A 23,009-nucleotide genomic window follows, 5' to 3' on the forward strand; every position below is an offset into this window, starting at 1 on the left:
GACATTCCCCTCATGTCACTACTGTTAGCTGACTTAATCTAATGTATTGATTGATGAATGAGGGTAATTGACATGATTTGCTATTTTTGTGTCCTAGGATAATATTTATATAAAAAAAACTATAAATACAATCTTATTACAACACATTTCTACATGTTCTCTTCTGTTTGGCACTGTATAAATGTATCACAAAGAATGATACATTTGTACAGTTTTTGCATATCAAAGGGTGAAAATATTGGGCAACTGTCCACGATTGAATTTGAACAACTAAAATGGGATATTGGTGTGTTTCATAAGAAAACTATAAGTATTGACACTTGTCCATACAGTTAATAAGAAAAAATGGTTTTCAGCCTTTAAAAAAAGAAAAGATGCCTTCATCCATCAAGGAGAGGGTTGCACGACACAGGTCACAGGTCACAGGTCACGGATACATTCTGATCCTCTAGCAAAGGCAGAATACCTTGCCAAGAGAAGAGTATGGTAGCATTTTCTGAATTTCATTGTACATTTCAACTTATTTAGTTAATTGTATGGTCAGTGTAGAGTGATTTACATCTGGTATCAGTTATTGTTTTGCTTTTAGTTATCAAAGAAGGGCTCAAGGGAAGAAGGATCAACCTCCAATGGAATTGATGTCCGAAACAGCCAGGGCACACAAAAAGGGAACAGTGGAGGGAAACAAATGCTCTTATGGACCAAAGCGGGACCTTCAACCAGAGTAGTCCTCAGTCTCAACACATGACAAAGCAAAGAAAAGTGCAGATTGCAGAAACGATGCAAAAGAAAACTCCAGTTAAACAGCTACAGAGGTTTGAACGAAATTGCAACAAAGCAAAAGGGGAGAAATTCCCAAAATATTTATAGAGGTCAAACAAAACCAGAAAGAAAGTAAGCATACAATAGAGGAAAAAACTATTTGGAGAAAAAAAGTTGACGAGAGTGCAATGTCAAAGTTCAGAGAAGAGGTCTTGTTTAACCTCACAGAACTCCATGCAGCATTCAATGAATGGGTGAGCTCTCCATGCTGTACAGGCAGGCAGTTTGTGCCCATTTTATATAACTGAATGTGTGACTAACACTTATACCCGTCATAAGGCTAACCTGAAAGTGCAAATTGTGAGGGCTCATGCCGGTGTCCTGTGTGGAAAACAATTTAAACATCATTAATGTAAAAACACCAAGTCATTCAAACTGGGAAGAAACCATTTCAGTGTCAAGATTGTGGTAAACATTTCAGTCGAAAAGGAAGCTTGCAGATGCATGAGGACACACACGAAGGAGACGCTGCATCGTTGTCATATTTGTGGAAAGAGCTTCCCTGACCACACGTATGAGTCAGAGGGTTGAAACTGCATCACTGTGAAGAATGTCACAAGGTCTCCGCTGAGTGAAGCCCTGACCGTGCATATGAAGACTCAAATAGAGGAGAAACCGCATCCGTGCCATGAAGGCAGCAGACTTCAATCAGATGGGATCACTTAGAAGGTATATGAGCTTGTTTTACAAACTGGAGGAATCATGATTTGCGTGGGGAAAGTGTGTCAGTTTAAACTAGATTGAAAGATGCTGATATCTAAACTTACATACTGTATCTCAGAGGCACTGCTTTAGGTTGAAAGTGGTAGTCTCACACACACAGTGCTACCCACCGATACACACTGCAGCCTGAATGGTAGAAGATAAAGTAATCCTGACCTTAAAAAAACATTTGACCAATTATTTATTACAAAACAGTTAACATTCAGTACAGAACACTACATTTTGACACAGTAATTTCATCAGGGATAACTGTCAAGGCCCTAATAGGATAGTCATACAGCCCAGCAGTCATGTCCAAGTCCTAAGGGGAAATAGATGAGGATCAAATTCATTGATTGATCTGCATCTACTAAAACAGGTGATATCCTCTGCTTCCTGTAAAATGTGTAGTGTAATTACAAAAGAACAACATCAGTCAACATATATATAGCTACTAGCAGTATTCATATCCTCATGCTGGCACTGAACATGGCTTCAGATGATGACGCATGCAGCAACACAATCACATGGATCAGTGAAAAACAGTAACATTTTCATTACTCAAAGTTATTCCCATTCCCCACTGGATTGTAATGCATTGTTCAAACATCAATCACTGATTCTTCTAGTGTTTTAAATCCTGGACAATAATTAAACTGCCCAGATTTACATGTCACTCTCCTTCTGTGCTCAGAACTTAATTTCAAGAGAGAGCGTAAATGTCTCTGCTGTTAACGTTTTGACCGAGCCATTTTCCAGCCATGTGGTCTCTCCCCTGGGTGAATTTTAAAGTGAGTGTTGAGGTGAGCCGACTGGTTGAAACATTTCCCACAGATGTGACAGCGGAAGGGCTTCTCTCCAGTGTGAATGCGGTGGTGCCTCCTCAACATGCTGATGGTTGTGAAGCCTTTTCTGCACACAGAGCAGCTGAATGGTCTTTCCTTGGTGTGCCATCGCATGTGGACCTCTAACTGGCAGGAGAAACTGAAGCATTTCCCACACTCTCTGCAACGATACACTCTCTGTATGCCCTGGGGTTGATAGGGAGATCTCTGTGGAGGCAGCTTTGAGGTGTTCTGGCCTCTGACATCTATGTGTAGACCTATACTTTCTCTTTCATATGCACTGCTTGTTCCCTGTGCGGCCTTATATCCTGAGAGTCCTTCTCTCTGAATTCTATTGTTGATATTGGGTTGGGCACCGTTTTCACTCGAAGCTGCAAGACAGTCTGAATTTACATTGAAGATGGTCTGTAAGTCACTGGTTGGTTCTGATGTGCTGTAGCCTTCTTCACTTTCTATTTTGATCTGCTTAGAAGATATGGTTCTGGCTAAAGAGTCTCCTTCTCTGATGTCCACAGTTTGGGTATGTGGAAGATGTGAAGGCTGAGCTGGGTCCTGATCACAGTTACTTTTAACAAAGGGAGGAGTTAATGTAGACTCTCCTTTGGTATCAGACTCCAGACCGTGATGCTGGTCTTCCTCCTGGCTGATTCTGAGCTCCTGTTCCTCTTTAATCAGTGTGGGCTCTGGGTCCTGGCCCAGACCGGGGCTCCACTCCTGCTCACAGTGCTGCTGCTCAGGGGAAGATGCATCTTCAGTGAGATGGATAGCATGGTGGTCTAGAGGGAAAGGAAAGGAAGAAAGTCAGCTGAAGGCAATTCTATCTTTGTACCACAGTACATGTATGACATGTGTAGCGTGCATGTGAACCAGAATCTGGGTTTACAGGAGACGTTGAATATGGAGATTCTCCTTTAAGCCCAGGAAGCAGCCATTCAACTTGCCATTCACCAGCTTTGCAAACCTAAAATGTCTAAATACGTTCGGTACTCACCAAAGACCAGTGTGGCAGAGCAACCATTGTCATTACTGCCTTCACGTCCAGTATGTACTTCCAAAAAAGTTCTAAATAAAAAGTTTAATGCAACTGAAAAAAATGGCCTGTCTGGAAAGAATCTAAGAATTGTTTTTGACCATGTGCCAGATCTACCTCTTCTGCACCGCCAGTAAAATCACTCAGTCTATCTAGAAATATAGAATCCCTGTAAAAATATACTCTGTTGTCTACTTACATAAAATATTATTGCATTCCGTGTAATATATGGGTGAAACAACAGATTGATGACGTTCAAACTGTTGTAGGTGATGAAATCAATGACCTTTCCTGCTGCTGGATCAGCCGACCTGCGTGTGGCAGTATTGAGTGATTTTATTGGAGGTGTAGAAGAGTGGATGATTTGGCCAAAAACAATGCACTTACACGGAACCCAAACCGGCTGGGCGCGTGCGCCTACGTGCACTAATTTATTTTGTCCCCCTACACCAAACATGATCACGACAAAGGTTAAAATACCAAAACAAACTCTGAACCAATGACATTAATTTGGGGACAGGTCGAAAAGCATTAAACACGTATGGCAATTTAGCTAGTTAGCTTGCACTTGCTAGCTAATTTGTCCTATTTAGCTAGCTTGCTGTTGCTAGCTAATTTGTCCTGGGATATAAACATTTGAGTTGTTATTTTACCTGAAATGCACAAGGTCCTCTACTCTACACATAAAACGGCCAACCGAATAGTCTCTAGTCATCTCTCCTCCCTGGCTCCTTCATATTTGAACTTTTTTGGTGATTGGCATCTACACTTTCATAGTATTACCACGACAACCGACAAAACATTTAGTCTTTCAATTACCCACGTGGGTATAACCAATGAGGACCTGCTTCTATAAACCAATGAGGAGATGGGAGAGGCAGGACTTGCAGCGCGATTGCGTCAGAAATAGGAATGACTTCTATTTCAGCCCTTGGCAACACAGACACTCGTTGGCGCGCGCGAGCAGTGTGGGTGCAACAATTGAATAACATGGATTTCTAAATTTATGTTGCGACACGAGCGAGTGGTGTGGTCAGCCTATTATGCTGCATTTAGACAGTCAGCCCAATACTGGTCTTTTTTCACTAATGGCTCTGAAAAAAGATATATGGCCTCCCGAGTGGCGCAGCAGTCTAAAAATGTTTTATCAAACTATTTGTCATATGCGCCAAATACAACAAGTGTAGACCTTACTGTGAAATGCTTACTTACAAGCCCTTAACCAACAGTGCAGTTCAAGAAGAGTTAAGAAAATATTTACCAAATAAAATAACAATAACATAATGAGGCTATATACAGCGGGTACCGGTACCAAGTCAGTGTGCGGGGGTACAGGTTAGTTGAGGTAATTTGTACATGTAGGTAGGGGTGAAGTGACTATGCATAGATAATAAACAGCAAGTAGCAGCAGTGTACAAAACAAATGGAAGGGAGGGGTCAATGTAATAGTCCGGTGGCCATCTGATTAATTGTTCAGCAGTCTTATGGCTTGGGGGTAGAATGTGTTAAGGAGCCTTTTGGTCCTAGACTTGGCGTTCCAGTACCGCTTGCCGTGCGGTAGCAGAGAAAACAGTCTATACAGACTTGGGCGACTGGATTCTCTGACAATTTTAGAGGAGTCTCTGACACTGCCCATTATATAGGTCCTGGATGAAAGGAAGCTTGGCCCCAGTGATGTACTGGGCCGTACGCACTACCCTTTGTAGCGCCTTATGGTCAGATGCCGAGCAGTTGCCATACCAGGCGGTGATGTAATCGGTCAGGATTTTATTTCACATTTTATTTAACCAGGTAGGCCAGTTGAGAACAAGTTCTCATTTACAACTGCGACCTGGCCAAGATAAAGCAAAGCAGTGCGACAAAAACAACACATAGGATAAACAAACGTACAGTCAATAACAATAGAAAAACCTGTATACAGTGTGTGCAAATGAAGTAAGGAGGTAAGGCAATAAATAGGCCATAGTGGTGAAGTAATTACAATTTAGCAATTTACACTGGAGTGATACATGTGTAGTTGAGGATGTGCAAGTAGAAATACTGGTGTGAAAATGAGCAGAAATACCAAAATAAATATTGGGATGAGGTAGGTAGTTGGTTGGATGGACCATTTACAGATGGGCTGTGTACAGCTGTAGCAATCGGTAAGCTGCTCTGACAGCTGACGCTTAAAGTTAGTGAGGTAGATAAGTCTCCAACTTTAATAATTTTTGTGTGGCTTTGGGGATGACCAGTGAAATATACCTGCTGGAGTGCGTGCTATGGTGACCAGTGAGCTGAGATAAGGTGGAGCTACTATTTAAGAGCAGTTGGAGGCCACTGAAAGAGTGTTGTATGGCGTTGAAGCTTGTTTTTAGGTTTGTTAACACAGTGTCCAAAGAAGGGCCAGATGTATACAGAATGGTGTCGTCTGCGTAGAGGTGGATCAAAAAAAAAATCACCTGCAGCAAGAGCGACATCATTGATATATACAGAGAAAATAGTCGGCCCGAGAATTGAACCCTGTGGCAACCCCATAGAGAGACTGCCAGAGGTCTGGACAACAGGCCCTCCGATTTTACACACTGAACTCTATCTGAGAAGTAGTTGGTGAACCAGGTGAGGCAGTCATTAGAGAAACCAAGGCTGTTGAGTCTGCTGATAAGAATGAGGTGATTGATGGAGTCGAAAGCCTTGGCCAGGTCGATGAAGACGGCTGCACAGTCCTGTCTTTTATTGATGTTGGTTAGGACCTTGAGCGTGGCTGAGGTGCACCCGTGACCAGCTCGGAAACCAGATTGCATAGCGGAGAAGGTACGGTGGGATTCTAAAATGGTTGGTGATCTGTTAACTTGGCCTCCGAAGACTTTACAAAGGCAGGGCAGGATGGATATAGGTCTAACAGTTTGGATCATGACCGCGGCCGCATTCCAATCTTTAGGAATCTCAGACGATACGAAAGAGAGGTTGAACAGATTAGTAATAGGGGTGCTCTCTAGGATGCTCTCAATGGTGCAGTTGTAGAACTTTGAGGATCTGGGGACCCATGCCAAATGTTTTCAGTCTCCTGAGGGGGAAAAGGTTTTGTCGTGCCCTCTTCATGACTATCTTGGTGTGTTTTGACCATGATAGTTTGTTGGTGATGTGGACACCAATGCACTTGAAACTCTTGACCCGCTCCACTACAGCCCCGTTGATGTTAATTGGGGCCCCGTTCGGCTCGCCTTTTCCTGTAGTCCACGATCAGCTCATTTGTCTTGCTCACATTGAGGGAGAGGTTGTTGTCCTGGCACCACACTGCCAGTTCTCTGACCTCCTCCCTATAGGTTGTCTCATTGTTGGTGATCAGGCCTAACCCTGTGGTGCCTAAGTACACACCCCTGAGGGGCCCCAGTGTTGAGGATCAGCGTGGCATATGTGTTGTTGCCTACCCTTACCACCTGGGGGCAGCCTGTCAGGAAGTCCAGGATCCAGTTGCAGAGTGAGGTGTTTAGTCCCAGGCTCCTTAGCTTAGTGATGAGCTTCATGGGCACTATGGTGTTGAACGCTGAGCTGTAGTCAATGAACAGCATTCTCATATAGGTGTTCCTTTTGTCCAGGTGGGAAAAGGCAGTGTGGAGTGCGATTTTGTCATCTGTGGATCTGTTGGGGCATAATGCAAATTGGAGTGTGACTAGGGTATCCGGGATGATGCTGTTGATGTGAACCATGACCAGCCTTTCAAAGCACTTCATTACTACCAACGTAAGTGCTAAAGGGCAGTAATTATTTAGGCAGGTTAACTTCGCTTCCTTGGGCACAGGGATTATGGTGGTCTGCTTGAAACATGTAGGTATTACATAATCAGTCAGGGAGAGATTGAAAATGTAACTGAATACACTTGCCAGTTGGTCTGTGCATGCTTGGAGTACACATCCTGGTAATCCATCTGGCCCCAAGGCTTTGTGAATGTTGATCTGTTTAAAAAGGTCTTGCTCACATCGGCTACCGAGAGCGTTATCACACAGTCATTCAGGCTCTCGTGCATGCTTCAGTGTTGCTTGCCTCGAAGCGAGCATAAAAGGCATTTAGCTCATCTGGTAGGCTAGCATCACTGAGCAGCTCGCGTCTGGGTTTCCCTTTGTTGCCGGTAATAGTTTTCAAGCCTGGCCACATCCGAACAGTGTCAGAGCCGGTGTAGAATGATTCAATTGTAATCCTTTATTGACGCTTTGTTTGTTTGATGGTTCGTCTGAGGGCATAGCGGGATTTCAGATTAGTGTCCCGCTCCTTGAACGCGGCAGCCTTTTGCTCGATGTGGAGGTTGCCTGTAATCCATGGCTTCTGGTTGGGATATTTACTTATGGTCACTGTGGGGACGACGTCGTTGATGCACTTATTGATGAAGCCGATGACTGAGGTGGTATACTCCTCAATTCCATTGGATGAATCCCAGAACATATTCCAGTCTGTGCTAGAAAAACAGTCCGCCGTCATCTGACCACTTCCATATGGATCGAGTCACAGGTACTTCTTCCTTTAGCTTTTGCTTGTAAGAAGGAATCAGAAGGATAGAATTATGATCAGATTTGCCAAATGGAGGGCGGGGGAGAGCTTTTGGATGAGCATCTAAGGCACGATCCCAGGCTGTATCACAACTGGCTGTGATCAGGAATCACATAGGGCGGCTTACAATTGGCCCAGCGTCGTCCGGATTAGGGGAGGGTTTGGCCGGGAGGGCTCCACGTTGGAGAGTAGCAGTGATGAGACAAGATTGAAATTTGGGAGAAAAGGGGGTAAACTTTTTTTTTTATCGTATATGGATAGATCAGATGTGATTCTTGAAAATGTGTATTTTTTTACCAAACGCCCCTCAAGATTAGAGTGGAATTGAATGGAGAGAGAGAATGTTCTCTGCTGAGTTTATAAAATGGTAAAATGAGCAGCACGGTAGTGCATTTGTAGATACAATGTTGTCAACAAATTTAGGTTGCTGTTACTCCCATCCTTATTGCAGAATGCAGCAATTTGACAGCATGTACTAATGTCGAATTAATCCACACTTGCATTAGTACCATTGTTTTGGTGATTGGCATTTAGGCTCTGACAATGAAAAGGTAGCAGACAGACCTACAGTATGTTTAGTAGTGATTTGTCACTATGAAAATCATTTGGTCAAACAGATTGTGAACTCAAAAGCGTAAGTTTGATTCTAGAGGGGAGTCAATAGATATAAAAACATTTTGGTTAGGGTGTAGGGGCAGATTTATGTCTTGCCTAGAGCAGATGTGATTATCAATTTACTTTATTTAGTCTGATCAGTTGAACAATTCTCATTCTTAACAATGAGCTGAAATAAAAAAGTGGAATTAGTGTGCATGTCAGAAAGATCCCCACATTTACAGTATTTTATTGCTCCACTTCTTCCCAATTTTGACAGTGTAATCACAGATTTGAAATCTGATATGCCTACTTGTGTCTTTGAAAATGAATATAAGGCTATATATTTTTGCAGCCATTCATTGACAGTTTTGAATAAGTCCTACAAATAAGTATTGGATATTAAAATGCTCTAGGCCTCAAATATAATTTCACATTTTAGTATTGTGCACATGCAAGGCAGCGATAGAGGGAGACAGACAAAATATTTGTTAATGAATTGTCAATGTAGAGTAAGAGAATGACAATGATCTTCAACTATTATTATTATTGGACCATGCTGGTCATTTATGAACATTTTAACATCTTGGCCATGTTCTGTTATAATCTCCACCCGGCACAGCCAGAAGAGGACTGGCCACCCCACATAGCCTGGTTCCTCTCTAGGTTTCTTCCTAGGTTTTGGCCTTTCTAGGGAGTTTTTCCTAGCCACCGTGCTTCTACACCTGCATTGCTTGCTGTTTGGGGTTTTAGGCTAGGTTTCTGTACAGCACTTTGAGATATCAGCTGATGTACGAAGGGCTATATAAATAAATGTGATTTTTTTTGTTCAACTAGTAGACATAAACCACCTGAATATTGATATTCATTCGACTTTTTTTTTTTAAATGTTGGATGATTGACAAATTAAGAACATCCAGCACTTGGGAAACATAGATCAAGGAGAGCAAGCAGGATTTTCATCCAGCACTATTTTAAAGAGTTCACCAAAATGACCAAATACTAAATGTTTGTGTCCTTACCTTGAAAGCGGTCTACGACAAAACTGCAATCTATGATTTGGTTACCCACTGCCATCAACCATTAATATTAGTATTTCCTGTGCAGATCATTCTCACTGACCTTCCCACTGTTTCTCCCATTGGCCTGTTTCCTCATCTAATTTCATTACTGAAACAAAAAAAATGTAAAGTGTCAAACCACCTAAAAAAATTATTAAAATTGTATACTTTTAATTCCATCCCCCCAAAACCTAAAAGTCGTAGAATTTTGAGTGTTAATTTATTGTTTTAAAAATTCTGAATACAGCTGACCTGTTTTTTTTTGTATATATATACACCCTGGTCATAGGCCTAAACCATGTCGAAATACATAGAATTACAAGAAATTAGCTTTAAAACAGTAACATTTCACAGGCCCCGTCTAGGCAAAATCTCACTCCAAGCTTTCTTCAAAGTTGGCAGCCCTGTGGTCGGCTTTTCATATTCTCAGTCTAGTCTAACGTTAGTCCAATAGAACAATTCTGGTATTTTGTATAGATTATTTTGTGGAGTCTGGCAACAAACAAAACAATTCCCTCGTTTTGAGAAATAAGAGTAGGTTCATATCCTAGCGTTACTAAGCTAGTTAGTTACCTGTTTGAAGTAGAACGCGCTGAACAGCGATATCCAGCAGCTTTCGGAGACGATTGTTCTCCTCCTTGGAGCGAACGATTTCTGTCTGGTACTCAACTATCGTACCCTTCACAGCTCCAAATATCTCCTCGGCAGCCGCGGTTAATCTCTTCGTAAGAAATATATTCAACAATTCCAATTTTGACATTTTGTTTGCTGTGCGAGTAGTACCACAAATGAAAGATGTTACTTATCTTTCAGGTAGTATTATTATTTTTAACAATCCACCATCTTTGTTTATAGCTATCTAGTTTCACGAATGTGACGACACAGATAAAACAATGAGCCAGATATTTCACCGGATGTATAAATGTGAAGCATCCAGTTGGCGTGTCCACTAACTACCAAATCTGATAATAAGAGGAAGCACAGTACCGGCAGTGGGAGAAGATGGAGGGAGATGGATTTTGGACGACATTCTGCAAATGTTCTCATCGATGAAAGATTTGATCTACGTAGTTTTATTTTTCCAAAACTAGAATCTGTTACGAACAGAGTGGACTTATCTTTGTAGACTTTACCCTTTGCAATAGTTTTTTAAAATTGCGTTTTTTAGGAGCGCAAGGGGGTATTGAGTTATTGCAAACGCGCACTTCAGAGTTGGCGTTCTCTTACGGAAATATGCAAGTACATGGTAGCTCTGCCTATATCCTTGCTTGTTCTGCCTACTTTGATTAATTTGCTCCCATTGGAAACACAGGCCATGGTCTATCTTGATTTATAAAAAATCTTCGGCTACGATGCGTCTATTTCTGCTCAGATCGCACTGACCAAACTTAAGAGCGCCGTCTGCTGTATCGGAGGGGAAAACACTTTATATTGACAAACACACATTTCAAGAATTATACAATCAACAGTAGTTGGTTGATTGCTCCAGGTAAGTTTAGGGCACATGAACTGAAATGACCCTGGCACTCAGATTTTTACACCGTAGCTGGAACAACCACTTTCTTAGATTGACATGTCTTCAGTCATCCTCATGCCATTTGCACACACTGTATATAGACTTTATTTTTTTTTCCTATTGTGTTATTCACTGTACGCTTGTTTATTCCATGTGTAACTGTGTTGTGGTTTGTGTTGCACTGCTTTGCTTTATCTTGACCAGGTCGCAGTTGTAAATGAGAACTTGTTCAACTAGCCTACCTGGTTAAATAAAGGTGAAATAAAAAAAGTCCTCGAGACTGAGGAATCGCAACTTGTCATGAAAGCCTTTTTATTATGTACAACACCCTTTAGACATTTACATAGGAACACCCTCAAGCAGGTACAGATACACAACCAACAGGCTCATCATCCAAGATCATACAACTCTGATCAGCAGATATCTGATCACAGTTGACATGGGACAGGACCAACTGGTACTCTGACCACTAAGGCCAGTTGTCACATGCTAGCAGTGGAAAGTGTCAGTTGAATTCAGACATGGCGTATGAACATTATAAATAGGTTCAAAGTCAGACAGCAGATTCAGAGTCCCTGAGAAGCTGCTTTTTCACATTTTAAGATTAGAAAACACTATTTGTAACAAAAGGTTGAACACAGAGCGGATTGGATGTTAAACGGTATGTAATGTTTCATATTCAACTGTGTCAAATAATTGGGTAGGTTTAAAACATTGTCCAAAATGGTGTTTAATCCAAACACGTGTTGACCAACGTACAATAGGGAAAATAGGTAGGTGAAACTAGAGGAACATGGTAGTTGTATTTAAAAAAGGGACTTGTTTCAGAGTTAACTTCTGTAATACAAAACTGAAAACAAAACTGAAAAACAAATCTTACTTTTAAACATTAAAACATTAAACATTCACTTCATACTTCAACCCATATTTCCATTTAGTTCATCTCAAATATAGCTAACTCAAAGTTCCCACAACCACTTTACATTTACCGTTGAATCAGTTCAGAACTTGAGGTGAACAAAACTTTGTACATGATTTTTGGAGCGTCAGTCTGACAGTAGACATGAGCTCAAGGCAAACGCAGGAGCAGGCTAACTATTGTAATTGCAGTAGCAGTCTGTGACACCCTGCTAGACCAGTTAGTTATTGTAGCTCTTCCATTTAAATCAGTCTTCTAAGCATACACAGATTCAGTCTTTCTGCAACAAACAATGATACATGATTGAACAACCATGGGTGACAAATTGTTTGCTTTTTCCATGTTATCTTTCGAGACAAAAAAAGGAAATAAAAAATAAAACCCTTAGACAAGTATATCACCACTAGTGTCAAATAATCAAAAAGGTACAGAAATTAAAATACATAAAGGATCGTTTTCCCAGGACAAAGGGTAACAACCATGAATGAAATAGTAAAGAGTAAAAACAATACCATGTAAAAATGTTTTCTTTAATTAACATAAGTCCCCTCTAACATGTTGGAGCGAGCAACCAGTCTACTACCATGAAATTTGCTGAGAGATGGTGAAGGTGTTTGGGGATCTTCAGTAACATTGATGCCCTGCAAGTTTGTCTGGTAGTAGGTTAAAGTTCAACTGGTGTTAGTTCAGGTGGTTGACTGATGGTTTTTGATTAGTTCCGGTGGTGAAATTCTATTGGTGGTGATGAATGTAGGAGTTACTCTAGGTCAAGGGTCAGTCAGGGGTAGTGAATGGGGTATAAGGTATCAGGTGACAGGAACATAAGCGTTACTCAAGGTCAAGGGTCGGCCAGGGGTCGTGATTGGGTTAACTGGTAGACAAGTTTAACTGTCAATCATCTCAGACAGCTCCAGCAGGTAGTCGTCCTCTCCCTTGCCAGGGTCCAGCTCCAAGTCTTCTTCCAGGCGGTCATCTGTGAACTCGATCATCAGTTCGTCAAATTCGTCCATGGCGGAGGAGCTAACGGTGGGCCGCCGAGCCTTGGGCTGAGTGGACGTCTTCATCAAAGGACTGGTGAGGAGAGCAAGAGGAGCAGAGTTCATTTAACACCAAACTGTTCATGCCACACCAAACTTGTCTTCCGACTAGCTTGGAAAGACAGTACCGTGCAGTATCGAAGAGCCCTCACTGCTGCTCGATCATCCTATTTTTCCAACTTAATTGAGGAAAATAAGAACAATCTGAAATTTATTTTTGATACTGTCGCAAAGCTAACTAAAAAGCAGCTTTTCCCAAGTGAGGATGGCTTTCACTTCAGCAGTAATACATTCATGAACTTCTTTGAGGAAAGGATCATGATTATTAGAAAGCAAATTATGGACTCCTCTTTAAATCTGCGTATTCCTTCAAAGCTCAGTTGTCCTGAGTCTGCACAACTCTGCCAGGACCTAGGATCAAGAGAGACACTCAAGTGTTTTAGTACTTTATCTCTTGACACAATGATGAAAATAATCATGGCCTCTAAACCTTCAAGCTTCATACTGGACCCTATTCCAACTAAACTACTGTAAGAGCTGCTTCTTGTGCTTGGCCCTCCTATGTTGAACATAATAAACGGCTCTCTATCCACCGAATGTGTACCAAACTCACTAAAAGTGGCAGTAATAAAGCCTCTCTTGAAAAAGCCAAACCTTGACCCAGAAAATATAAAAAACTATCGGCCTATATCGAATCTTCCATTCCTCTCAAAAAATGTAGAAAAGGTTGTTGCGCAGCAACTCACTGCCTTCCCGAAGCCAAACAATGTATACGAAATGCTTCAGTCTGGTTTTAGACCCCATCATAGCACTGAGACTGCACTTGTGAAGGTGGTAGATTACCTTTTAATGGCATCAGACCGAGGCTCTGCATCTGTCCTCATGCTCCTCATGCTCGCTACCCTAACTTCCTTTCATTAAGATTAGCCTACTACATCTAGCTCCATACTGAACTTCCATCCTCTCGGGCCAATGTGTGAATTTATAGTTGGATCAGAATCGCATTTGAAATCATTGGCCATTATGGAGAATTAAGTAAAACCAATTTTAGCTAGCTAGTTAGCCATCGGAGGACAACAACACAACGAGACGTAACAATTTAAGTTATTTTCTGTCAAAAACGTTTTGCTCTCGATGTGATGGGACTGAGGTGAAGCCAAATCCAAACTGGCTTCCCATTCACAGTTGAGCTCACTCAGTTTAGCTCAACGCTGATTGGCTATTATTTTATACTTTTTTTTTATCAAGGGAGACCAAATGGTTACTGGCTTACCTTGCATTCAATGCTACGACTGACAATATTGTCATACTCTTTTTGACCAGACATCATCAGATAGATGGCATACACATACAGAGACAGAGGGGTGCTGTTTCACTCACTCGGATGCTTTTTCCAGTGAGATACATTCAGCCTCTTGTGAATTGAAGGAAAATTATGAAACACAGAGAGATGAAAGATATATTGTTGTGTATATTTTTTTTATTATTATCTTGGTTTTGATTTTGGTGGATGAAGCCTTTACCTCCCTCAACATCTATGAATATACGCCACTGCAAACCCTGCATTTTGTTGGGTGGCAGGATCCTTGTAATCCCCATGTCACTTCCTTAGATCAAGCCTATGGCTACTGGACTATGCTGTCAGCCCGACTGCTCCTCACCCAGCTACTGGCTGGTGTTCCTATACTGTCCTATACAGAGAAACCTGACCTACTACAATGTCATGGTGTCTGTCAGGCCAACATTTTTTGTGAACTGCGGAATATTACGCTGCCATTTATTTATTTATTAAGGTTTTCTTTTGTGTTTTGTGCTAAATTGCTGTGTAAATGTGTGTTGAGAGACGGGAGTGGTTTAAAAAAATAATAATCTCTGTGGGATGTTTTTCATTAATGTTTTATTATATGAGGAATTTCAACATTTGTTTTGTACTATATCTAATTTGCAGCCCCATTCCCAAGATAGTGGATGTGTATTTGAACACCCTTCTATTTAAGTTAAATGTGTTTTCCACATGTTTTCACTCCCCTTTCACATTGTCTTGTGCCAGTAGCAAAATAGGCTCCTGTGTTGTGATTTCTATGTTTTTTTGTATTACTAAACCCCAGTAATAATAATACTGCATTTGTCACGTTCTGACCTTATTTCCTTTATTTTACTTTATTAGGTCTCCTGTAGGTCTCCCCAGCCTGGTGGGTCCTGTGGCAGCCCCATGCACCAGGCTCTCTCTCCGTCTCCTCCCTCCAGGTCCGCCCGTCTGTCCTGAGCTGCCAGAGCTGCCCGTCTGTCCTGAGCTGCCAGAGCCGCCCGTCTGTCCTGAGCTGCCAGAGCCGCACGTCAGTCAGGAGCTGCCAGAGCCGCACGTCAGTCAGGAGCTGCCAGAGCCGCCCGTCAGTCAGGAGCTGCCAGAGCCGCCCATCAGTCAGGAGCTGCCAGAGCCGCCCGTCAGTTAGGCTCCGCCGGAATCGCCCCTCAATCCAGCGTAGCCAGAGTCTCCCGCCTGTCCGGTGCTGCCGGAGTCTCCCGTCCATTTGGGGCTCGCTGCTAGGGTCCCCAGTCCGAGGTCGGCGGCGAGGGTCGCCGTTCTAAAGGTGCCACGGAGGCGGGTAAAGAAGCGGGCAAAGACTATGGTGGAGTGGGGTCCACGTCCCGCGCCAGAGCCGCCACTGCGGACAGACGCCCACCCAGACCCTCCCCTATTGGTTCAGGTTTTGTGGCCGGAGTCCGCACCTTTGGTGGGGGGGGGGGGGGGGCGTACTGTCAAGTTCTGACCTTAGTTCCTTTATTATGTCTTCGTTTTAGTTTGGTCAGGGTGTGAGTTGGGGTGGGTAGTCTGTTCCTTTTTCTATGTTGTGGTTTTATGTTTGGCCTGGTATGGTTCTCAATCAGAGGCAGGTGTCGTTCGTTGTCTCTGATTGAGAATCATACTTAGGTAGCCTTTCCCCACCTGTGTTTTGTGGGTGATTATTTTCCTGTTTAGTGTTTTTTCATTCACCTTAATTAAGAGGACTGTTCATTTGTCGTTTATTGTTTTGTTCAGTGTTCAGTTATTTTATTAAAGATATGAACACTAACCACGCTGCGCTTTGGTCCTCCTCTCCTTCCACCAAGGCAACCGTTACAGTATTACTGGTATATTTTCACCTGCCATTTGATGAGGAGTCAGTAAGAAAAGGGGAAAAGATACGGATAGTCAAATAGAATAGAGAAAATATAGTTAAATGCCTTTGGGTTTGTAGAAGTATCGCAATACAAAGGTGCAATGTTAAAGGTAGCCTCAAGGTAATATATGTTGTAGGGCTGAGAATGAAAAGTCTTAAAAACCATGTCAAACACAGGGAAATTACAACAAGATAAAGCAGGAAAAAAATGTTTTATTCATATGCTTCTAAAGTAAAATGCACATTCAAATCAACCAATTTCCACTACTACTAAACTCAATGCAATACTCAACTGAATGCATCTCAACTATTGTCTACAGAAAGTATTCTTCCACAAAACCTTTTTTTCACGACGGTAACACTCGAAGTTGGTAAATACAAAGTTGGTGTTAGCTTTAGCATTAACGATGCTAATGGACGCCAGGAACGAAAGCTGCTTTTTCTTCAACAGCTAATGGGGATCTGAAATTAAAATCACAAATCATAAATTCACTCCCTAACAACACGCTCAAGGCCACACACAGCACTTGCAGCTATCGTTGAAGACGGTGCCGCTGCCACATTTGCTGAGGTTAGTGATGCCACCAGCGCACATGTAGAAGGAGTTGTTGTCCTCTGCGTTGGCGTAGATGCCATCAGGCTTGCCGTTGCAGAAGCCGGTCCCAGGGGCGTGGGTGGTGGGGCGTGTGGTGGTGGGGCGTGTGGTGGTGACTGAGCCAGGTTTGGGGGTGGTGGTAGGGGGCAGAGGGGGCAGCTCTGGATGGGAGGAAAGAGAAAAGGAGAGAGGGTTTTACCATGAGGGACAGAGCTGAGGTGATGAAATGTCTGGACATTATTTAATCTGACTGCATTTACCATAGTGGCCCCCTCCACAGTGGGATAATCTGGTCCAGTATTTGGTTCACTTCCGATTACACTTTAGTTAAGTTTTGGACTGTCAAGTTTGTTCCTTCATTGAAACGTCAGACTTACCAATGTCAAGAAGGTTGCGCAGATGTCCCAGCAGAGGGTGGTTACCCTCGGCGCAGAACTGGTTGGCGAAGTCATCAAGATCCAGGGCCCACACGAAGGCCCCGCCAAACTTGTTGGCCTTCATGTAGCGGACCTGTGGGATTGAAGAAGGACAGAGAAAGGTAGAGAGACAAAGACAGAGAGAGAAAGGGTATATATTTAGAGGCTATGTCACCAAAGTTTTCACAAAGCTTAAGTATCATGCCAGATACTTTGTTTACCACTTTAATGACTGGGCAAGAATGTCTTCTTTTCTAAATTAGTATCATGGTAAATGTTGAATTGAAAATGACCTTGGTCTCGTAGCTCTGCCTGTTGTCAAATCCAACCCACTCATTGCCCTTGTAGGCATAAGGAACCATCTGGTCTGCAATCATCTCAACTGTTGTGCCCTTCACAAAGGTGCAGATCTGAACAAAACACATGAAACGGGAGATTGTTTTGTGAAATCATCATGCAAATGAAATCACCCTCTTGTACTGCATTCTTGAAATAACAATGAAAAACAAATATATAACTTTGCTTAACATTTTGGTCCTGAGTGTATGAATGTTTTGGCCCCCAGCTTTCACCTCATAGTATGCCCAGAAGCCGGCCTCGCGGGTATAGGGCCCGGCAGAGGCGGGGCCACTAGCTGGTGCTCCAACACTGGTGTCAGATGATGTAAGGCGGAAGGTACGACCATAGGAGGCAAAGCCCATGTTCAGCTTCTCCACTGGGGTGCCATTGTCTCTCCAGTACTTCATGGCATAGTCCTGAGAGAGGAAGAGAGGGGTGGAGGGATGGGGGGGATGGGGAGAGAGGTGATAAATATAGCAACTACCTCAGCAGTGCTAGGGCCTTTACTGTTGTTGAACAGGGATGGGTAAATTTGATGGAGGTGGGGGCCACAAAAAAACGGAACTCATCATTAGGGGCCGCAGTGGCTCGTGGGTCTGCGTACTCACATCCATACCCCGCCACCTTGCGAACATTTTAGTCCCCCCCGTGACAGCAAAGAGAAAAAAAATCCTGCAATTCTGCTCATCTTGCCATGGGGTGGAGATGAAGAAGTGAAGTTTTACAGCTAATTTCCTGCAATTTTACACATTTTCCAAAAAAGGTGGAGGCAAATGTCTGCAGTGTTTAATGTGATAACTGATGATCACTGGGCCCCACCCCGGTCGGTAATTCAACCATGATTACTACAAGTTTAGATAGCTGGCCACTAGACTAATTTACCAATCTATAACAAATGTAGCTGACATGGGCTAATTAAAGGATTGCTGATGCACAACCAAACTTCAAAATTGCACCTTGTGTATTCTAAGACCCTGACTGAGTCCCCCCCCCCCCCCCCCCCCCCCCCCCCAAAAAAAAAACATAAATAATGGGGGCCGCAATGTCCCATCCCTGTTGTAGAATAACACTCAATGGTGAAGTGGCACTATGGTGCAAATCTCATAATTATACCATAATAAGTCAATATCATCAGTAAAGCTGTATGATGTATGAAACCAATTTGTCTTCATGAAGATGGTTGGAATGAGAAGGGTTTTGAACTTACTATTCTCTTCCTTCTACAGGTTTAGTCACTACAAAATATATCATTATATCATTATACACACTGCTAAACATTATGTCAGTTTGTGTGGAATCTTTCCTTACAGTGTTGAAGAAGATAAGGTCTCCCGTGTCATGAGCACCACGGTAGAGTGGGCTGTTGTGTCCAGTGAATTGCTCCCAAGTTCCGTGGAAGTCATAGGTCATCACGTTGATGAAGTCTAGAGACCTGGAGATACACACACAAGCAGACACATAAACTCTAACTATTTAGATCAGAAATGGCACCTGGAAGTTGTTTCTAAAGATCCAGAGCTCACTATAAAAACTGATGGAACAATGCTGGAAACATTCATGTTAAAAATGGCCTCTAGACTCACTTGGCGATCTCAGCAATCTCATATCCAGCGTCGATGGTTCCCTTTCCAGCGGACACGGCAGCAGTCAGCATGAGCTGGGCATTGCCGGTGGACTTGGCCTCAGCTGCGTAGGCAGCCACAAGCTCCTGTAAAACGTACATACACAAAGCATCATGGGTCAGAAAGGGTTGGAGATACACGGTAAAGATGTATTATGGGAAAATATATGAATGTGTTGCACTCAGTTTTTGTAAAGCTCTTTGGATGCTTGGTAAAGCACTAATAAATCCAAACCATTATCTACATTGTTTCCATTGACTAATAACTGTAGTGGAGGTGCCACACCCACCTGGCACAAAAGAGTGAACCTCTTCTTGTCCTCTGGAGGGCTCCCTCGGGCTCCAGGGTACTCCCAGTCCAGGTCCAGCCCGTCAAAGCCATGAGTCCTCAGGAAGCTGATGGATGACTGGATGAATGTATTACGGTTGGCAGCATTGCTCACCATGATGGAGAACCTGAGGTGAGGAAGAAAGTTTTGTCATAAGGCTGTGTATTACAATACACCATGTGGTTTCTAAATACAACCTACTACTGTTCTACTTCCACAGATATACTACTAGCTAATTTCTCATGGACCAAGTACGTAAACATAAATCGAGCATCTGACAGAACTAGGTGAGATTTTCGTTCTGGGTTAACTCAGTTTTCTACTAGAACACCATGATGGAACACCTGAGAGAAGATCAAGGTTTTATCACAATGCCTTAATATAATACACTATGGATGCTAAAGTGTGCTACAAGTAAATTAGTACAGATATCAGTAGTCATATAGTACTGATAGTCATGATGAAAGTAATCTTGACAACACAAACGTGTGGCATTGTCCTTTGTCAAAAGCACTTTGAACAGCATCGTATCTTCACTTTGCTTGTAAAACATGATCGTTGTGTGATTTCAGGTCCCCTAGTATAGTTAACATACACCCAGACAACCTAAATTCTATTAATATGTATGTGTGAATTGGAAATGTGTTTTTTGCATATCCCAACTCTTCTTGAAACAACCTCAGGGAGTGGGGTCACAGCCAGGGTCTGCCATTATTAACAGTAATCCTGGTGCAATTAGGGATAAGTGCCTTGCCCAAGGGCACATCGAGAGATATTGAATCTTGTTGGCTCAGGGATTCGAACTAGCAACCCTTCGGCTTGCCGCCCTTTCCGCCAAACACTACGATACTGTAGGTACAGTTGAAGATGTACTCTAAACCCAAGTCTGGTTGTTTAAGCCAAATGTATGGTGTGTTTCATAGCCCTGTGGCATGACTAAGGAAGGTACTTACTGGGAAGAACCGAAGTTCCATCCTCCGACAGCCAGCAGAGTCTTAAGATGAGGGTTCCTGCAGAGAGACGGCAAAGAAAGGCGGGTTTGAGATTATTCAGCGATTTTGGATATAAGTAGATTGAAAAATCTAAGTGGCTGCTAAAAACTAGCTCCAGTTCAGTGAAATGAATAACAACAACAATGAAATATCCTGGACAATTGGGAAACTAAGTTTCTCATTCAACACCAACACTAATAAGTTGTGAAGCGAGCCACTTACTTGGTCTTCAAGGCGTTGAAAGACCTGTAGAGGACGTCATCATTCCACTCGTATGTGACCAGCTCGTTGCGGCTGTTGATGATGGAGAAAGCGTAGATCAGGTGAGTGCACAGGTGGGGGTCCACGTTCTCGGGCTTGTACTTCCCTTTGTCTGGTCTGTATTGAGACCAATTGGTGAAGTAGCACACCATCTTGGGAGAGGCTGCAGCTGTTGTGGACACTGAGGTGGAAGCACCCAACTGGCACAGCACCAGGCACAAGCCTAGAGAAAGAGAGAGAGAAAAATCTGAGGTTCATACATGAGTAACTCATGAGAATAACTTTTATCTGCACTGATGTGATAGGCATTTGCTTTGCCTTTCAAAACTGCACTTTGTAAATTGCCAAAAAACATTTGTCAAAGCATATCCTTTTATTAGACGACAGAAGGCAGTGATTGTGCCTGATGTAAACTATGGAGTCGTAGTGGATGAGTTGTATGTTATCACCTGCTAAGATTGTCAGCTTAGACATCTTAACTTCTGTTTGATACAAGAGAGAGAGAGAGAGATTAATCAATAAATCTTGAATCTGATATTAATGATTACAGTTGGTATTTACAGTGGGTTATGCCAGCATGGAACTGATGCAAGGTGTCAAACATGTACCTGCCCACTACATCACAACAATAAACTACCCACAACTAATATTTATCTCCCCATTAAATAAATAAACCTGACAAACTGTACTGTGCATGGTACTGTCCTAAACAACATGTCCTACACTATTGAAATTATACCATTAAATGTGTTCATTCACGGACTCTCCTTAATACATTTAGATACTTAGAATCTTTAGAAAACTAATTTAGCAATAGAATTAAAAGCAACAGTGTCTAGCAACTAAAACAAAATAGCAGCTAACGTCAAAGGTTTTTTCATCCAATTACACAATGAATCATTGGTCAAAATATGACGGAATAAACTGTCAGCACTCAGAGTTTCCTTCCAAGCTTACCTTGGGAATTTCAACGATGAAAGAACCAGTGATGAGAAGTTTCGTTTGTCCTTTTATATAGTTTATGTGATCAAATGGGAGGGGGTTGATAAAATGATTGCAATACATCAGATAAGATAACTACAGAATGGTCTGGACTGGGTGGAGATGTATTTATGACAGGGTCGTGCCAGGTAATGCACAGTACTCAGCTGAGAAATGCAAAACAAGACAGATAAGACACAGTGCCTATAGAAAGTACACCGCCTTGAACTTTTTTTCAAATGTTGCTGTGTCATTGGCCACGTTTACACGTGAACAGTATTCCGGATAGTAGCTCATACTCTCACGAGTATACCTGTAACCATGAATAACAAAATATTCCTAATTTAAGTTTATATGGCTTAAAAGGAATGGTAACTGAAATCTGGACACTGACCGTAGTCCTATAACCTCTCACATGTAGCCTAATAAAAGATGAATTATTGCAGACTTATGCATTTGTTGCAGTAAAATTATATAACACATGTTAATTTTGTCTCTGGAACAGAAGTGGAGAAATATGATTACTTTCTTTTAAGCAACTCTAGAGAACATTTTAATATGTGTGAAACAGTTATCTTTGACACTGCTATGCATGTCACGACTTCCGCCAAAGTTGGTTCCTCTCCTTGTTCGAGCGGCGGTCGGCGTCGCCGGCCATCTAGCCATCATCGATCCACTTTTATTTTCCATTTGTTTTGTCTTGTCTTTCCACACACCTGGTTTCAATTCCATCATTACGTTGTGTATTTAACCCCCTGTTCCCCCCATGTCCTTGTCCGGAATTGTTTGTAGTAAGTGCATGTGCACGTTTATCTGGTGTGCGACGGGTTTTGTATCCATTGATTGTTTGTTCTGATTCCGGTGGCATTTATTATTAAACTGCTCCGTTGTAAACACAGTTTTTGCTCTCCTGCGCCTGACTTCTCTGCCGCCTGTACGGACCCATTACAGAATTCCGGACCAACTATATGGAGTCAGCAGGAGCAGGTACCCTGGGTATAGGGGTGGAGGATGCGCGTCCGGGAGCACGTAGCAATGCTTCACCATCTTGGCACCGCCATGGACCGCGTTGTCCAGACAATGGACCGCTGGGAGAGACAGGGAGTTCTATCAGTCCCTCCTCCAGCACAACCAGGGTCTCCACTATGCGCCCCTCCTTCTCCTGGTCTCTCCCTTCCCCAGGAATACGATGGGACGGCTGCGAACTGCCAAGTGTTCCTGTTGCAGCTAGACTTATACCTGGCAACCATCCACCCGGCTCCTT

At 42.6% G+C, this 23,009-nt stretch overlaps 2 protein-coding genes across 3 annotated transcripts; both read right to left on the minus strand.

Annotated features, from left to right (window-relative positions):
* Nucleotides 1–1,709: 1,709 nt before the first annotated feature.
* On the minus strand, nucleotides 1,710–10,465 carry LOC139413705 (uncharacterized). The gene is made up of 2 exons (XM_071161388.1): nucleotides 10,152–10,465; nucleotides 1,710–3,145 (listed from the first exon to the last, which is right to left on the minus strand). The coding sequence occupies exons 1-2, from the start codon at nucleotides 10,336–10,338 to the stop codon at nucleotides 2,256–2,258; spliced, it is 1,077 nt and encodes a 358-aa protein (XP_071017489.1). The 5' UTR covers nucleotides 10,339–10,465; the 3' UTR covers nucleotides 1,710–2,255.
* A 5,939-nt stretch (nucleotides 10,466–16,404) lies between these two features.
* On the minus strand, nucleotides 16,405–21,765 carry LOC139414413 (acidic mammalian chitinase-like). 2 transcript variants are annotated; one of them, XM_071162326.1, is made up of 11 exons: nucleotides 21,722–21,765; nucleotides 21,214–21,246; nucleotides 20,726–20,987; nucleotides 20,465–20,521; nucleotides 19,473–19,638; nucleotides 19,145–19,269; nucleotides 18,870–18,993; nucleotides 17,795–17,977; nucleotides 17,516–17,632; nucleotides 17,184–17,316; nucleotides 16,405–16,967 (listed from the first exon to the last, which is right to left on the minus strand). In XM_071162326.1, exons 2-11 carry the CDS (start codon nucleotides 21,236–21,238, stop codon nucleotides 16,720–16,722), a joined length of 1,440 nt encoding a protein of 479 aa, XP_071018427.1. In that variant the 5' UTR covers nucleotides 21,239–21,246; nucleotides 21,722–21,765; the 3' UTR covers nucleotides 16,405–16,719. The 2 variants fall into 2 exon arrangements, with proteins under 2 accessions (XP_071018427.1, XP_071018426.1); XM_071162325.1 differs by lacking the exon at nucleotides 21,722–21,765 and having other exon boundaries at nucleotides 21,214–21,267.
* Between the last annotated feature and the right edge of the window lie 1,244 nt (nucleotides 21,766–23,009).

This window comes from Oncorhynchus clarkii, chromosome 7 (genome assembly GCF_045791955.1).
Source record: "Oncorhynchus clarkii lewisi isolate Uvic-CL-2024 chromosome 7, UVic_Ocla_1.0, whole genome shotgun sequence".
Lineage (NCBI taxonomy): Eukaryota > Metazoa > Chordata > Actinopteri > Salmoniformes > Salmonidae > Oncorhynchus > Oncorhynchus clarkii.

What these genes read in the sequence shown, in the direction of transcription:
- LOC139413705 (XM_071161388.1), bottom strand. Translation starts at nt 10,338, where the DNA reads ATGTCAAAATTGGAATTGTTGAATATATTTCTTACGAAGAGATTAACC. An exon ending in GCGCGTTCTACTTCAAACAG is followed by an intron (nt 3,146 to 10,151) that starts GTAACTAACTAG and finishes CTTTCCCTCTAG; the next exon opens with ACCACCATGCTATCCATCTC.
- LOC139414413 (XM_071162326.1), bottom strand. Translation starts at nt 21,238, where the DNA reads ATGTCTAAGCTGACAATCTTAGCAG. An exon ending in ACCTTATCTTCTTCAACACT is followed by an intron (nt 17,978 to 18,869) that starts GTAAGGAAAGAT and finishes TTCCTCTCTCAG; the next exon opens with GACTATGCCATGAAGTACTG. An exon ending in GGCAGAGCTACGAGACCAAG is followed by an intron (nt 17,317 to 17,515) that starts GTCATTTTCAAT and finishes TCAATCCCACAG; the next exon opens with GTCCGCTACATGAAGGCCAA.